General features: G+C 42.9%; 1 protein-coding gene across 2 annotated transcripts in view; it reads left to right on the top strand.

The window, feature by feature from the left end:
* LOC122796566 (F-box/LRR-repeat protein 2-like) overlaps window positions 1-17,086 on the top strand; it is a 1,765,375-nt gene that overhangs the window by 1,268,547 nt on the left and 479,742 nt on the right. For both annotated transcript variants that reach the window (XM_044065149.1, XM_044065150.1), the window contains exons 9-10: window positions 2,223-2,297; window positions 4,368-4,498. In XM_044065149.1, coding sequence (XP_043921084.1) covers window positions 2,223-2,297; window positions 4,368-4,498 — 206 coding nt within the window. The remainder of the gene's footprint in view (window positions 1-2,222; window positions 2,298-4,367; window positions 4,499-17,086) is intronic.

Here is a 17,086-nt window from a genome sequence, read left to right as displayed (position 1 = left end):
CCATCAGTATGGATTAATAGGCGGAGGACATGTCAGTTAGACTTTCACAGTTTTGCAGTTGGTAACTACAGAAGTGAATAATGAGAAGGGGGATGTGATTATCTTATGTTTAGTAAGACCCTTTAACACAGTTTCACAAAGAATGTTGTTGAAGAAAATGTGTGTTAAGAGTAGGCCTGAATACAATAAGATGGATCAAAAACTTATCAGGGAGGAAACAGTGTGCTGAAGTCAGAAAGGTGGTGTCAATTGTGGTATATCAAGGAGCATTTCTAGTTCCAGTACTGTTCAACATGTTTGCAGCAGAAGGGATTTCGAAAACACTTACTTTCTTCATGGATATCAGAAAACTGGGAAAATATGAATGACTGGAAAAAGAGAGAGTTTGAGAAGGGATCTAATTAGGTTAATTGAGCAGACAGAGAGAGAAATGGCAGTAGTTATTGCATAAAAAAAGTGTAAAGTTCTGCGCTTTGTTGCAGTAGTAATAAAATGCAGCATAGATGGAAAGGTGTTGGCAACCCCCAACAGAAGAACAATGTGGAAATCACTGTCACACCTAAAAGGAATCACCAGTAGAAAGACCTACAGGGTATTGGTATGCATAGATCTGTGGAGGCTGAAGTCATAATTCTGCTTTACATAGCTTTACTGAATACACCTCTGGAATATTATTCTCAGTTTTTGAGAAGACATATGAAAATTATAAGGTACCTGGATCAGCTGTTACATGAAGAGACGTTATAGAGACTGGGAATGTTCATTGTGGAGAACAGTTGTAGCGCCATGAGATGGGCATATAGGTTACTGAGGGAGGCGGGGAAGGCCTTGAGCTTAAGAGGAAGGATGATGAGGAGAAGGCAGTGTGGATAGTAAACCAGTGAAGCTAAATTTAGAATGACTGTCAAAAAATATTATTTTACAGGAAGGGGAGAAGGAGAAACAAAACGAACTACTTAAAGAGACTGAACTCAGGACAAGAGAGAGATCTTTAAATTAGAATGTACCATATACAGTAAAACTGATGAGTGATACACTCATATTTTATCAACCTTGACCGTACTCCTGACATTATGCAGCTCCTGTATAACCTCCTTGATAAGAATATTCCTCTGTTTTGGTTTTAATATGACAGAGGGGAAAAACTTTATAATCTCAAAATACTGAATTGTTGAATTTCAGTATCTCGTGACTATAAAGTGGAAGTTTTGAAATAGCGAAAGTGCATAATCGCGAATTAGAATATCTCAGATTCACGGTTATGGCTTTACACTATGTAATGTCCAGGGTTGTATGTGTATGGTGTGTGGTGCCGTGTGTAGATTTAGGTGTAATGCCAGGTAAGTGAGTGTTTTGTAAGGGTTTGGGTGGGAGTTGAGTGTATGTCAGTGTGCTGCTATGTATGTATGTGTGTGTGTGTGTGTGTGTGTGTGTGTGTGTGTGTGTGTGAGAGCTGTAGAATGTGATTGTGTGAGTTTGCTTTTGTTTTCTGTTTGTGCGATCTCTGAGTTAGTATACATAAGTAGGGGGGCTTGCCTCCCTGCTTATTTGTGATGTACATTTGTGGATGTGTTTTGTTTTGTTTGTTTATTTTGTGGTGTGGGTGTTGTGGTATATGTGTGGTCTGGTGTGTGCTCTGTGTTCGGTGTTTTAAATTTTGTGGTTTTTGGGCTTTCGGTGTTGTGTGGATTCGATTTCATGGTCTCGAAAAACTGAAATTCAAGATTTCAGTCTTTCGAGATTATGAAGTGAATATGACCACAGTCAAATATGGCAGAAATATTGGTAAACCAATACCTGCATGCAATCAGGTATGGTGATTGAGCATTACTGTGAGCATTACTGTGACCATATGGCCCTGGATTGTATCACCACCAAGGCACATATTAGAAATATCTTTCTGAAACTCTTTATCCTGTTACATGAAATAGGAAAACCATCTGTATTCACATTTAAGATCTCCAATGTTCTTGCTTATAAAGAACTTGTGCATAGAGGTGTGTTCTAATTTCAGATTAAGACAGATACTATCATGTTGTAAACTGACTAGCAGTATAATTAAAACAAGTGCAGTTTATTTGTTGTAAATGTTATCTTCATTGAAATAAAATCTGTCTGTGTATGTTTTTTTTCCAACATACATGTATAACAATGCATTTTCAGGTAGGAAATTTGTCTTACATGTTCTTTTTTTTCTTGTTTCTTTCTTTCTTTCTGAACAGTTAGATGATGAAGCACTGAAACACATACAAAATCATTGCCCCGAATTAGTAACACTGAATTTACAGTCATGCATGGTAAGTTTAAGATATTAAATGTTTACCCAGATCTCTTGTTGTGCAGTAACTTGAGTCAGAAAATTGCAGAGTGCTATGTGGCCATGGATGCCCTGACATGACGTACATTTTTCTTAAAGTAATGAAGGTAGTAAGGTATTACATATTATAGCAGTTGTTACATATTGTAGCAGTCATGTATAAGCATTGTATACACCATGTAGGTTATGGTACACATAACTTTGAGAAGTAACCTTTTACCTTGCCATAAGTGGCAGTGGATTTCCCAAAGATGCAGTATGAATCTTGGTACATGTATAAGTCATTGTATGTATGTGTACAGATCATTGCCATTTTAAAACTTAGCAAAGTAAGGGGTATGAAACTAGAAAGCAATGTTTATTTAGTCACACCAAATGAAGAGAAAGGAAAGCTGAGGTTCAGCTGGCCCAAGGGTTTCTGGACAAAAATGTAAAATATTTCTATATGAAAAGCTCAGACGGTAAAATACCAAGTCAGCAAATGCCAATGAGTAAAGGATCTCAACACCAGATTACTGTATTGTTAAAAACTGTTCCATATGGCATGGATATTTTATGCCTGTCTGTGCCATAGGTGACCTGATTTGACTGATGACTCCCACATTGGAGGCCTCAGTTGGAGATGGATGAAGAATGAGAGGCTGTTGCTGTCTCACCCAGCCATCCTGGGGGGAGGATGTTGCTAGAGTCCTGCAACAAAGGTTCCATCTAGGCTAGGCCTGGTACTGCAGCTCCTGTAATGTTAACTCACCATGGAATGCCCAGGAGCTGTACTTGGTTCACAGAAGCATGCACTCATGCTAGCTCATTATTGTGGACATCGCATTGCGTTTTTCAGCAGATGATCGGGGGAGTGAGAAGCATAGAGGAAAATCTACTAACTCTCTCTGGATGACAGGTTAGAGCGTCAGCTCTTGCCTCACAAAATAATTTAATAGCCACTGCAGTGGTGGCTTAGAGGGATAAAGACCCGAATATGACCCAGGAACCCAGGTTCAGTTAGGGGCTTGGGCACTTGACAGAGTGTTAGTAGAGATGGAAGCTCCCATCCTAGAGGGGGATTCTTGCTGACCTTACATTGCTACTATCAGGCATGAGCTCTGTTGAAGGATGAGGGCAAAGTCAATGGGCAGGAGATGTACAAGCCAGTGATGGTAGCCCCTGATGGCATTGCATAAGGAAGTACACTGCATGTTATCAAAAGTATATTAATAGTACCTACAGTCAAGTAGGTACCCATATCACCATCCAAGGAGATTGGGTTAGGTCCATTCATACAAAAAAGGCTCTCGGGGACAGGATGCCAGTGAGAACTCAGCCTTCCCAAAGGTTTCCTGGATAATTGTCCTGCCACAAAGTTTCTTTCCTACAGGGTCTGAGAGAAAATTATTCACCACTGGAGAGTTAATAGGCTCTCTAGTCTTGATAAGAGGCAGGTTGGTGTTTGGTAGGTGGGGGGAGCACATATCAAAAAATATAATGACCTATGTGATAAGAGCTTGCTGGTTGTTGGGCAGTGAGTTGAAACCATTTTAAAAATATTGCTTTGTACATATTATTACACTACATTTTAGCCGGTAGTTGGCCATAGAAATTATACTATGCTTTTGCCAGTTAGTTGTTCAGCATCAGAAATGCTATTTTCTGGGACTAGGCACAGAGAACTCAGCAATTGGACTCATTGTGTATTTATCCAATGGAAGAACTTGTTTGAGATTTGATCTTTTTATTATCAACCGTTACTAACTAATGTTAGTATATTTGATATTTTATTATATTTAAGTGGTATATAACACTGATCTATGTGGACCTATTTTGGGTTCATCCAGGAATAGTAATCAAGGTATATATTCAGACAGACAAGGCATTATTTTCAGTTTTAGTCATGGCGTGATTTGCACTGTAGAAGTTTTATTTTTACAAAGCACCATCTTTGTGAATAGCGTATGGATTTTTTTTTCTAAACAGAGACTGCTGTATTGATGAGTCTGGTTACCCAGTCAGCAAATCATAGTATCTGTTTTTCTCTGCCTTCTGTATTTGTTTGCAGAAGATCACAGATGAAGGTTTAGTCAGCATCTGTAAAGGCTGCCCCAAGCTCCAGAATCTATGCATTTCTGGCTGCACCAACATTACAGATCTCTCTCTGACTGCACTAGGACTCAACTGTTCAGGACTACAGTGAGTATACTAACCTCAGGTTAGTCAGTGTACTAGACTGCATTCTCAGAAGGTTGGGGGTTGCAGTCTTTTGGTAGAATTTGCAATGTTCAGTTACAGAACAGGGGTATGACCGCTATAAAGCAGAGCTTTCCCGTCTACACCACTGATATGTGCTTATTGTTTGAAAATAACTGTTGAAATCTCTTTTGTAAATGTTCTTTTCACTAGCAGTTTTTGGAATGAAATAACGTGCCTTTTAGGCAGATGCATTATACTATTTTTTACCTTATAGGAATGTTCAGAAAAATATAGCTAATATGAAGTTCATAAAACTGCAGTTGGACATTCAAAAAGGTTCCTTTACAGGACTTGCTACTTGTCCTTTATCTCTAGGACGAACATTTAATTAGGTGCTCATTTGATTTGTAAAGTGAAATGTCATACAGTCTTTGGATGCTGCTTTTCTTAGGATCCCTTGTACTTTCCAAAGTGCTGTCTGCAGTGTACATTAAAACTTCTTCAAACTTTTAGCCATTTAACATTTGTCCCTTTTGGATGGTTTACATGCTTCAGCCATAATGATCTGTTTTCTTGCACACAGCACATCTGTAAGCACTTCATATCTGTGGTAGAATTTTTTCATTGATGCAACATGTTAAGTGATCTAAAATGTAGAAGCACCCAAGCAATATTGAAATCTGATTTTCCACTGCCATTTCAGCAGACATTTGTGGCTGTTTAACATAAAGCACAGGGTGGCTAAGACTTGATCATTTTGCCAGTAATTTTCCCAAGGGAAAAAAGCAAACTCAGATTTATATTGATTTACTTTTGTAAGTGCCTTTGCCTGAAATGTGTTCTTGTCAGTAACACTGTGCAGTCACCCCATAAATTTTTTGACATAGCATACCATTGTTGTATAATGTTAACTGTCTATATTACAGGAATTCATGGGCCTCTGCTGTATTCCTTCATAAATAAGTTGCTGCATAGAGTTTTTCTTTGGAATAATGTGACCAGTGTCTTAATTGAGAAATATCTAAGAACAAAGTAATAGCAAGCATAAATTGCCAGAGTATTGAAATTGAAATGGGAATAAGTTTTGATTGCAAAAAAAAAAAAGTTGAGGAAGGAAAAGTGAAATGTAGCAATACAGAAATTAACTAGGGAATTAAGCACTGTAATGTGGTATATGAAGGTTAGAGTAGTCAGCTAGCAGGTACCAGGCTGCTGAAATCAGTTTCACAGTATTATTGCCATAGACTTGAAACAGTCTTTAATGTTTTTTCATTCATTTTTCTGGTACCCAGTTTTGCAGTATTCAGGGACACTGGGAATCAAGAGTCTGTTTTGGCTAGCCATAGCTGTAAGGCGAAAAAATAATTATTAAATAGTATGCCAATCCTTCTCAGGACAAAAAAACACACACACACACACACACACACACACACACACACACACACACACACACACACACACACACACACACACACACACCACACACCACACACCACACACCACACACCACACACCACACACACACACACACACACACACACACACACACACACACTATGGGCTACTTCAGGGGATCAGGCTCATGTACCTATGGGCAATTTCACTGGATTATCAGTTCATTATATTACTGTGTGTTTGGGATGGAGGAGGAATGCAGATACATACCTAGGTAGAAATGACCCATGTGGACTCCACACAGAAGACAACCTAACTAGGAACCAAAGTGGTGAGTAATGTAAGGCAAAGATACTAACACTAACCACTGCACTACTGTGCCACCCAGAAATTATAGTCACAGTTCCTAAGTAATATGACCAGCAAGTGATACTAATTTTTTTGTAAACTATATTCACATTCTTCAGTTTAAAATGCAAAACTTGCACGATTCTTTGCTTGGCTCCACACATGATGTGGAAGAAAGTCGTGTAGGAAGATGGAAAATATCTTCCTAATGATAAATGTCATGGAGGCTCTTTTCATGGAATTCAGCAAGAAAACACGTCTTTCTAGTTGTACAGATGTCAGAATTTGGCAGACTCTGTTGTATCCTGGCTGTTTCAGAAGAAGAGGCAATAAAAGGTTAGAGGTAAACAATGTGGTGTTTTTTGCATAGATACAAAGTGAATATAGTGGAGGACAGTTGCTAAGGACGACACAAGAGATGGGTAGACAAGAGCTGGACCTAGCAGTTGCCTTCAGTTAGTGGATGGTTGAATATGGAATTCCCAAAGCCTGACTAGCTCGTTGCTTAGTTCTGTTTTGCACTTTAAGAAGCTGAGACTTGAGACCATAAAAGGTGTTATTTATTGACGTTTCTGTAGTGTAGAAAATGAACATTTATTTTGCAGAGAATGACAGAGTACGAGTCTTTGAAGTAAAAAAAAAAAAAAAAAAAAAACAGGTCTGCTTTTATCACACTGAAGAGTGCATGTTGTGTCCTGGCGGAGTGTCCTGTTTTGGCACAGACCTATTGAATTAATTAATTATGGACTGAAACAAATAACCTTGATGTATTACTGTTAAGTGTGGGAAGAGGTAACTATTTATAGATCTAACTTCAAGGACCCTACTTGACGGGTCCCTTAGTTGAATTCATCCTTTCCACTAATCAGAATTCAACAAATTTCAACTTCCAAGATGGCTACAGACTGAATAACAGAATAATTAGAGCTTTCCCACTGTGGAAACTGAGAGATTTTAAAAAAGCCACTGAAAGTTATCAGTTTGGAAAAATTCAGAGAAGACAGGCATGGAATGCCCTGCAGACACATCCCAAATGACTAGTCTGTTGGCAGCTAAGGCTTTACTCTAGACCAGACAGAGTTCCTCAAATTTTGGTATGAAGACATTCTTGGTTCTCTGACGGAGGTATGTCTAGGGTTTGGGTACTACACATGTAGCTTCTGGTGATACTCCTAAGAAGAACAGAAAATGAAAATCCAACCATCTTCCTACTCTAGTCATTCTTGTTTCAAGAGATCCTCAACAGAAATGGTAGCAATTATCCAAAGGGCAAAATAAATCATTTGTGGCTGTTAAACCCCTGTAGTTTCTCTCTGTTTTTCACCCTCTAGCCCTTTAAAAGAAAAAGGGGTACATCTTCTGAAGAGGATACCTCATCTAAGCCAGAATCTTTCATCTTGGATTATTCTTTCTCAGATTCATTCCACCTATTCTGGTATCTTCTTCTTCTCACATAGCATGCCATTCTGTTAAGTGGCTGTATGATGTAGGAAATGCTTCTTCCCGGTTCATTGCTGAAAAGGTACTCCCGGCTAAGGCTACAAACTCTCCCCAGAAGACATACAGAAATAGTGTGTGGATGCTGCTTTTGCTAAGGACTTCCTTTTTGGCTTTCCCTTCAGTGGAGATATTCAAAAAGCTGGAAGAAATGGGCAGACTTATGTGGGGTGTAAACAACTCTTTCTTTCCTCTGTTCCAGAATTTCTGTTATAAAAATGCACACATCAAAAGGGTAAAAAAATCTAAAAAGAAATGGCAAAACAAACCTAAAACTGATTTTAAGAGAACAAAAGGTTCTTTCCAGCACAAAACCGTCCATCTTCTGACTGCATCCTCCCATGCGCACATACACCTTGGTCATCCCCCCTTCTGTCAGTCCTCCCCTTTGAAAAAAAGATGAGTGCAGGCACCTGTATTTTTTTGAGAATCATTCAGGAAGGGTGCAGTAAACATCTTTTTAATTCCTTAGGTTCCAGAAAAAAACAGCAGAACTTGGCACTTTCCCATTTTATCAAATATTTTGCACCAGGGAGTAATATAACCTGTTTTCTCAAATCAAAAAGGAAATGGTCTCTACTCCAGACTTTTCCTGGTTCCAAGGAATGATGGAAGAAACTTGGAGACTTAGGATCTGTCAGTTCAAACTTGTTCTTAAACATTCCAAAGCTCAAAATGCTACCTCTATATTAGATTTTCCCTTCATTTTTCCAAAAGCTGTTTTGGTTGCCTTGGAACTCAGAGATGTTTATCTTCTTTTTCATTGTACCATTTTCACAGGAAATTTCTTAGATTCTGTGCCTTTGGCTTACACTTTCAGCTTACTGCCTTATTTAATTTCTCCAAGTCTTTTGAGTTTCTAATACAATGGCGGGAATGGACCCCATTGCTAAGTCAAAGTATAATTAAAGTTCATGAAATTAGTATTGTTTCAATCTTCAGTGTTAGCCAGAAGTGCTCTTCACAGCAGCCCCAATGTGACCAGAATTGACGACTCCTGCATTTCATAATGAGTTACATGTATCATAACATATCTAGGTATAATTGTGAATTCTTTTTTATAAATACCATTGCTCCTATTATTGGAACTGTCTGGGTATCCTTCTTCCAGATTGCCCTCATTTCTGCCTGTAAATCTTGGTATTTTATGACTTTGTGGCTCTGTACACAAGACACGGTTGTCACTGAGTATAGCAATCAGTGCTACTTTTGTCTTCTTTTCATGGACTACTATATCTGGTTTTCTCGCATCTGTTTTTTGAACTGTTGGTAATGGGTGATCCCATGTAATATAAACTTCATCATTTTCTATAATGCTTTGTATTTCATGTTTCCAGTGCTTCTCGGCTACTTCAATAGCACAATGTTTGCACAATCCCCAGTGCAACAGTCTTTAGTTTATTATTTGCAATAGTATACAATAGATCCTGATCTGTTCTAATACTGCATGTTGCTTTTATCACATCTTTCTGAGTATTTTTATATTTCCAGCTGTGACACTTGTCATAATTTCTTTATAGTTTTCACTATTCGATACTTCCATGATGGCATTTGATTTATCCCCTTCCTTTCCCTTACTGCCCTGTATCTTTGTGGTAAAACTTTATTATTAATTTGGCTGCACAGTAATGTATTCTCTTTACTTCTGTTATATCACATGAGTTTCTGTGAACAGTCCTGATTATTGTGTTGATTTGTGTTCATTTGTTTTATCAAACTTTTAACATTTTGGGTCTTACTGACTTTCTGTAGTCTATTTCTTTTGTTGATCTTAATATGTCTATCCATCTCTATTAAATGAAGCAACTCTTCCCTTAGATCATTTTCTTCTAAACTGAGGGCATATTCTTTGCTCTCCATTTCCTGTGCATTTTACAGAAAGTTCCAGAGCATCTTGCTGTGCCATTTTCTCTGCATTTTCATCCTGTCATTCGTTGCTCTTTTATATGTGAACCCACTGGCCTATTATGCCATAATATTGACTGCATCAGAGTTGCCACAGTTGTTCCTTCCCTTGCTGTGCAACTCCAAATAAACTTTTATACTGGCTTCCTGCTGTGTCTTCGTATGGCAACTGGTCAGATGATCTGAAGTAGTTAACTTCATTTGTTCATCAACCTGTGGGTATCGGATCCATATCAGATCCGAGCCAGCAGCTTTAAACAGCTAAGATCTGAGCTCCAAGCTCCTCCCCTTACCCATAATCCCCTGCCAACCCTCTCTGACCTCAGATCTCATTTGCCATGGTTGAATCAGCAGCTTTGAACGAGTTCCAGGCGTGGGAGTTAGTCGTTTTATGAGGAAAATCTTATTATCTACCCTTTTTTTTCCCCCGTAGTTAAATTACTGTTGTGTGTGTTGCTCCCTACTTAGAATCTTAGTTATAAAAATTGTTAATTGTTTTATTTAGTCTAGTTTAATTCCCCGTGTGTGTGAAGGCATGTGCATTGGGCCTTGTGTGTTTTTTAGTCAGTCTATATCTGAGGCCCCAAAACCCATTTTCTCTAAATGCACCGAGTGTGGCCATAAGCTATCCCCAGCGGATGGCCACACTCAGTGTGTTATCTGCCTTGGGGTTGACCACCTCTCCTCAGGCTGCACTATTTGTGCAGCCTTCAACCCCAGGGCCATAAAGGACAGGAGGTTGAAGTTGATTCTGGCGGGACTTCTGCCCCCGGACTCGACTTCGACCTCCTCTCCCTCTGTGGCACCTGCCGCGGCAGTGCCTCCTTCTGCCCCTGCTCCCCTGGCTGGGACTCATCCCTCCCACCTTAGGCCAGGAGGAGAGGGAAGCAAGGCAGGAGAGGAAGAAAGAGAGACATCACAAGCGGCGGACCGAGTCTTCCTCCTCGTCTCCGCCAGCTAAACAAGCAGCCTCTCCCAGGGCGTCCGGGACTTCTCCTTCCCAGCTCCATTCACCTCGTTTCTCCCCAGAGCCGGAGGAGGAGACCCGGTCGCCTTCGAGGTCATCAAGGCGGCACTCCCAGCCCGCCTCGGTGGCCACTTCTAGCTCCACCCGAAGCTTGTCCAGTGTAGATATGGACCGGATGATGCATAGGTTCCTCCAGGCCCAGCTGCAGATGGGAGTGCTCCTGCCTCCCCCCCTCCGGGGGGGAGCTCGACCCCCTTTTTTGCCCCGATTGCTCCTTCTCCGACCCACTTCGGATCCGAGTTGCTTAGGAGCTGGGGGAGGACCGGCACCGATAGTACCCCGTACTTCGGCTCCAACCGCACCGTCGATTTTGTCGGGTCCCTTTTCGGATCCAAGCTCTTGTAGCTGAGAGCTGAGCTTCAGATCCGGAGGTGTCAGTGTGTCTTCGGCTCCGTCTCAGTCGGAGCATACTGGCCCTTCGGATCCGATTGCTTCAGCGCCGGCTCCGATCCACACACTGGATCCGAGGGGACTGCTCTCGGATCCAAGGGAGAGCAGTTCTCCTTCGGCATTCGATGTTGTGGAGAGGGTATTGTCGAGGGATTCGAGGCTCCAGGCTCCTTCTATGGTTCCACCCTGCACTCTCTCTCAGACGGGCCTACCTTCCATCAACCGGCCCCAGGGACAGCCTGCGCCTACTTCCCAGATGGTTCCCTTGGAGGAACAAGATGTGGTTGGTGAGGCCTCTTCGGACAGCCCCCCCCCCCCCGAGGAGGTTCCTCACAAACGTAAGTACAAGAGGAGGCACTTGGACTCACCTGAGTCCTTGACGGAGGACACAGATTTAGAGGAAGGGTAAGGTTCCCCAAGGTCACCCCCCAAAGACGTCTCCTTCGGAGACATTATGAAAATGTTACGCATTAGAGGGAGGCAGTCTGCCCAAAAACCTTCCCTGGATGAGTCTGTGTTTCTGGAGGCATTTGACGCAGGCCCAAATACCTCTTGGGTGTCCCCTCCCGCCGATCCCCTGGTAGATTTGATCACTACCAGGACATGGAAGGAACCGGGCCCTGTGGAGCCCATTCCTAACAGACCAGATAGAATCCTCAGTCCCCTCACTGATAGGACGGTTTGTAGCAAGGGTGCTCCTGTAGATGCCATGTTGGTGGCGGCCGCCACCAAGAAGGAACTAGCCCAGGAGAGTTCCTCGGTCCACCCTCCCGACAAGGAGTCTCGGACGATGGACTGCCTGGGGAAGTGGATGTTCACTTCAGCTACCTTCGCCGTAAGGACGCTGAATTATATGGCACACGTGATACGACTCCAGCGGGATCTTATCAAGGAATACGCCGGGTCTCCCCCAGAGTCCATGTCGGCCGAGGATAAAAAGGTATTCTCAGCTTGAATGGCCACTCTTAAGTCCATTTCGAACACTTCTATGCAGCTCCTTTCCCATGCTATGGAGGGAGCCGCTAGAGCTAGCGGAGCGGGCATAGTCTTACGGCGGCATGCTTGGCTCCACCTTTGCGATTTTGCGGAACCCTTCAAGGCGTCCTTCGCGAATGCCCCATTTGATGGTTCTTCGCTATTTGGCAAGACTGTCCGTGACACGCTGGTCCAGAGCGAGAAAGACGGGAAGATGTTGTCTGCCGTCGGAGTCTGCTTCTCAGCTCCCCAGAGGTCCTTCTCCATTAACCAAAGGGGAAAAAAGAAGATGTCAATCTCAATCTCAGTAGTCCCGTTTTGCTCCGGACCCCTCGTCCTTCAGAGGCAGAGGAGGACAGGGTGGATGCCGGCCTAGAGGCAGAGGGGGACTGAAGAATTTCGGGTCAAGAGAACCCTTTTCGGATTGGCCCACGCAGCAGCCCTGAAGGGTTGCCCGACTGTTACACTCTGGAGGCAGTCAGGGGGGGGGCACTTCTCGAGGCACCAAGCCGTTTGGGAGTCCATCACAACAGATCACTGGGTGCTTCGAATCATATCCAGAGGTTGCAAAATTCCCTTTCTGTATCCCCCTCCCAGACCCCAGAGCCAACCCGATGTCCCACCCAATCAAAGGGAGGCAGCAGCTGCAGAAATAAGCCAGCTGCTACAAAAAAGAGCGATCCAGCACGTCCCCTGAGACCAATCCGGATCGGGCTTTTACTCCAGGTTCTTTCTGGTGCCACAAAAGACGGGGGACCTAAGGCCAATCCTCGACCTGTCCTTTCTGAACCTGTCAGTGGCCAAAGAAAAGTTCCGGATGGTCACCATTCAATCCATTCTCCCACTGTTACAGGAGAACGACTGGATGTGCTCAATAGACCTCAAGGATGGCGTACTACCACATTTTGATGGACAGACGATCCAGTAGGTTTCTCCGCTTCCAGCTAGGAGCCAGCCACTTCACCACAGCCCCCAGGGTGTTCACCAAAGTTTTGGCAGTTGTAGTGGCCCACCTGAGACTCCAGGGGGTACAGGTCTTCCCGTACCTGGACGACTGGCTCCTGACCGCCCCCACCAGGCATCTACTATGTTCAGCCAGAAATTACTTCCTTCACTTGGCTCCCGGCTGGGAATCACAATCAGCCTCAAGAAATCTTCCCTTCAACCAACACAGACCCTGGACTTCATAGGAGCCAGGTTAGACACAAACCTATTGAAAGTCATCTTAACTCCGGACCGGCTTCGAACTCTGAAGCTCCACGTACTGGCCCTTCTACAATCCTCGGCTCCTCCAGCGGAATTGGTTCTGATGGCTCTAGGTTCCATGGCGGCAACAATCAATCTGTTACCTTTAGCGCACTTGAACATGAGGATACTTCAGTGGACCTTGCAGGTTCAGTGGTCCATCCTGCAACATCCACTGAATTCTCCCATTTCCCTCAGCAGGATTTGCAGGAAATCCCTTCTCTGGTGGATCCAGTCCCCGGACCTCCAGAAAGGCCGTCCCTTTTCTATGTCCCCTCCTCTAGCCACAGTGACCACGGATGCTTCTCGCCTAGGGTGGGGGGGCACTGTATGGGCAGAACCGTCCAAGGCACGTGGACCCATTCAGAGACCTTGTTGCATATCAATGTCCTAGAGATGAGAGCGGTGCTTTTGGTGTTGCAAGCACTCCAGGCCCTTCTTCCCTTAGGGACAGTTGCAATTCAGACAGACAACATGTCAGTAGTCTGGTATATCAACAAACAGGGGGGAACCAGATCCTACCCACTTTGTCGAGAGGCCATGAGAGTTTGGGAATGGGCGATCTCCACCAACCGCTTTCTCATAGCGATGCACATACCGGGTCGGTCAAACATTTTGGCAGACAGGCTGAGTCGAACCATCCTCTCACCGTACGAGTGGTCTCTGAACCCCAGAATAGTGAAGCAAATCTTCCTCAAGTGAGGTCAACCTTGCTGTGATCTCTTCGCGTCTCCTTCAAACGCAAAGTGAAGGGACTACTTCGCTCTAATTTCCCCATCAGGGGAATCCCCCAAGAGACACTCTGGTGCATGTTTGGCTATCCGGTCTACTTTATGCTTATCCCCCTCTTCCCACCATGCTAAAATTCTTGCAGAAAGCCCGTCGGTTGGGGAGCAGAGTCATCCTCATAGCCCCATTCTGGCCTCGTCAAACATGGTTGCCATGCCTATGGTCTCATCTGGTGAATCCTCCATGGATTCTAGATCCCACCCCGGATCTGATCTCTCACCCACTAGGATTATCAACCCCGAATTTGGACAACCTCAAGCTCACAGCTTGGTTGATCCAGTTCCAGTAATGGCTAGGACTCCCGGTATCTCGTCCCCTGTTAAGGCTATTTTAGTAGCCACTCATAAACCTTCTACGAGAAAGGTTTATAACAGCAAATGGAAACGCTTTACAATCTGGGCGGAGCATAGAAAATTGGATCCCTTTACAGCTCTGATACCAGCAGTGTTAGAATTTTTGTCAACTTTATTCGACCAAGGTGCTAGCTCTTCTACGGTCAAAGTCCAATTAGCCGCTATTTCCCAATATCATGTGGGAAGTGATCTTGGTTCCTTAGCCTCTTCCAAATTATGTAAGACTTTCTTAAAAGGCACTTTCCTCTTAAGGCCTCCGGTTAAAGATGCAGTCCCTCCATGGGATTTAACCCTTTTTCTCCAGTCTCTGACGGCCCCTCCATTTGAACCTGCAGCTTCGGTGGATCTAAAATATTTATCTTGGAAGACGGCTTTTCTCATCGCTATCACTTCAGCTAGAAGGGTTTCGGAGCTTCAAGCCCTCTGCACCAAACCACTTGGTCTTCCATAAAGATAGAGTTTCCCTCAGGACCAATCCCTCCTTTCTACCCAAAGTTGCTTCTGAGCCCAGTATCAATCAATCTATTAATTTACCAGTTTTCTTCCCAAATTATCAAAACAAGGGTGAATACAAACTACACTCTCTGGACATACACAGGCAATTGAAATTCTACTTGCACAGGACCGCTGAACATAGGAAATCTGAGCAACTCTTTGTATCCTTTGCTAAATCCTCTTTGGGCAAGCCAGTATCAAAAGTTACATTGTCCAGATGGATTTCCCAATGTATACTTCTGGCATATAAGAGTTCTGGCCGGCCTGAACCTGAAGGAGTCCACGCTCATTCTACCCGATCGATTTCTACTTCTGCTGCCTTTTGCTCCAGAGTGTCCTTGGATGACATTTGTTCAGCAGCCACTTGGGCTTCGTCCCATACTTTCATCAACCATTACAAGTTGGATATCATTTCCAGAGGGAGAGCATCCTTAGGCCCTGCAGTGCTTCGTAATATCCTTCCATGAGGACCTGCCAAGTTTGGGTAGCTGGGGACTCTGTCCCACAGGTTGATGAACAAAGGAAGTTAACTACTTCAGATAAAGAAGTTATGTACTCACCATAACGTTCCATCTGAGTAGGTAAACTTCATTTGTCAGCAACCAACCCCCCCCCCCCTCCATCCCCCTAACCTATAGTGCGTCCTAAAAGGATTCCTTGTCCTTTTCTCCGGATAACACCAGGTTAGGATGTGCAGGTGATCCTTGTTTTGTAATGTTCTGTGTTACTACAGCAAACTCGATCTGAAGTCAGAGAGGGATGGCAGAGGATTATGGGTAAGGGGGAGGAGCTTGGAACTCGGATCTTAGCTGTTTAAAGCTGCCGGCTAGGATCCGATATGGATCCGATACCCACAGGTTGCCGACAAATGAAGTTTACCTACTCAGATGGAACGTTATGGTGAGTACATAACTTCTTTTTTCCTGCTCCACTGGTTGCTTCTTAATTTGGGGATTCATTATTTTATCCTGCTGTGATGTTTAAAGAGTTAGATTTTCTATCAGTCCTTCACTTCGCAGGTAATTCATAACCTTAGTTTTTAATTCTTTAACTTCTGCATTACTTATCTGCTTTTCCTCCTTGTTTTCTTATTCTTTGTGTTGTAAAATTTTCCATATCCAGATGCCTCTGCCTGTATTTCTTTTCAAATATCTTCAGTGTTACTCTTTTTTTATTGATTTACTTTGCTTTCTCATTTGCATAAATATTGCACCATATGAAGTCTCTCTTTCTTTCCTATATGTCCATGTTTCTTCTTCAGATGTCTCCTGCTCCTCCTGTTTCTCCTTACTTGGGGGACTCACTGTTCCTGTGGTATAGTCTGTGTTAGACTTTCTACACTAAATCCTGCAGTTCACAGGTATTCCATAACTTCTGCTTCTATTTTTTTAACATCTTCTTTACTAATCTTCTGTCTGTTCCCTCTTTGTGATCTTATTTTTTTGTATTGTGAAATTTTCCATATCTGGGTGCCTTTGCCTGTATTTCTCTTTGAATATCTTTGGGGCTGCTTTTTTTATATTGATTAATTTGACTTTCTCCTTTGCATAAATGTTGCATTATATCATCTCTCTTTCTTTACCATGTCCATATTTCTTTTTTATAACTTTCAAAGTCTTGCCTTGCCTTTTGGGCTCTTCTCTGCTCCAAGAGTGTTTACAAAGTGTACTGCTGTTATTGGAGACTCCAGGGTATTCACATTTAACCTTTCCTAGATGGTTTTCCTAACCCAAGCAATTTCTCTTCACAAAATTCTTTAGGACATAGAGTTTACAATCAATTTCTTTCAGAATCTGGAATTCCCTTTGAATGTTAATAGGTCGAATCATCTTCTTTCCATTGTGCAGTGTTCCTAGGTTGTCATCTCAAGTCTTTTCTGATGATGGCTTTTCTACCTTCGCACAATATTATATTCTTAATAGGTTTATCATGTATAGAAAGTAGTCGGTCTCTCACCTCTGCAAGAGAGATTTTGGGAGCCCAGGGGTGTTTGTAACCCACCATTCCAATGATTCCTTATGCCAGAATGCAAATTAGGAAAATCCAGTAGTGACTAAAGTCCATATGAGCTGAACACTGTAATCGCGTATCCTTCACTGTTACTCTGTTGCCATTTATGAAGAAATAAATAGTTTGATGGATCACAAAAATAAACTTGAACCTGGGAGT

Source organism: Protopterus annectens, chromosome 3.part0 (genome assembly GCF_019279795.1).
Source record: "Protopterus annectens isolate FY-2018-M chromosome 3.part0, PAN1.0, whole genome shotgun sequence".
In the NCBI taxonomy this organism is placed as follows: Eukaryota; Metazoa; Chordata; order Ceratodontiformes; family Protopteridae; genus Protopterus; species Protopterus annectens.
This window is presented reverse-complemented; position numbering and strand designations above follow the sequence as displayed.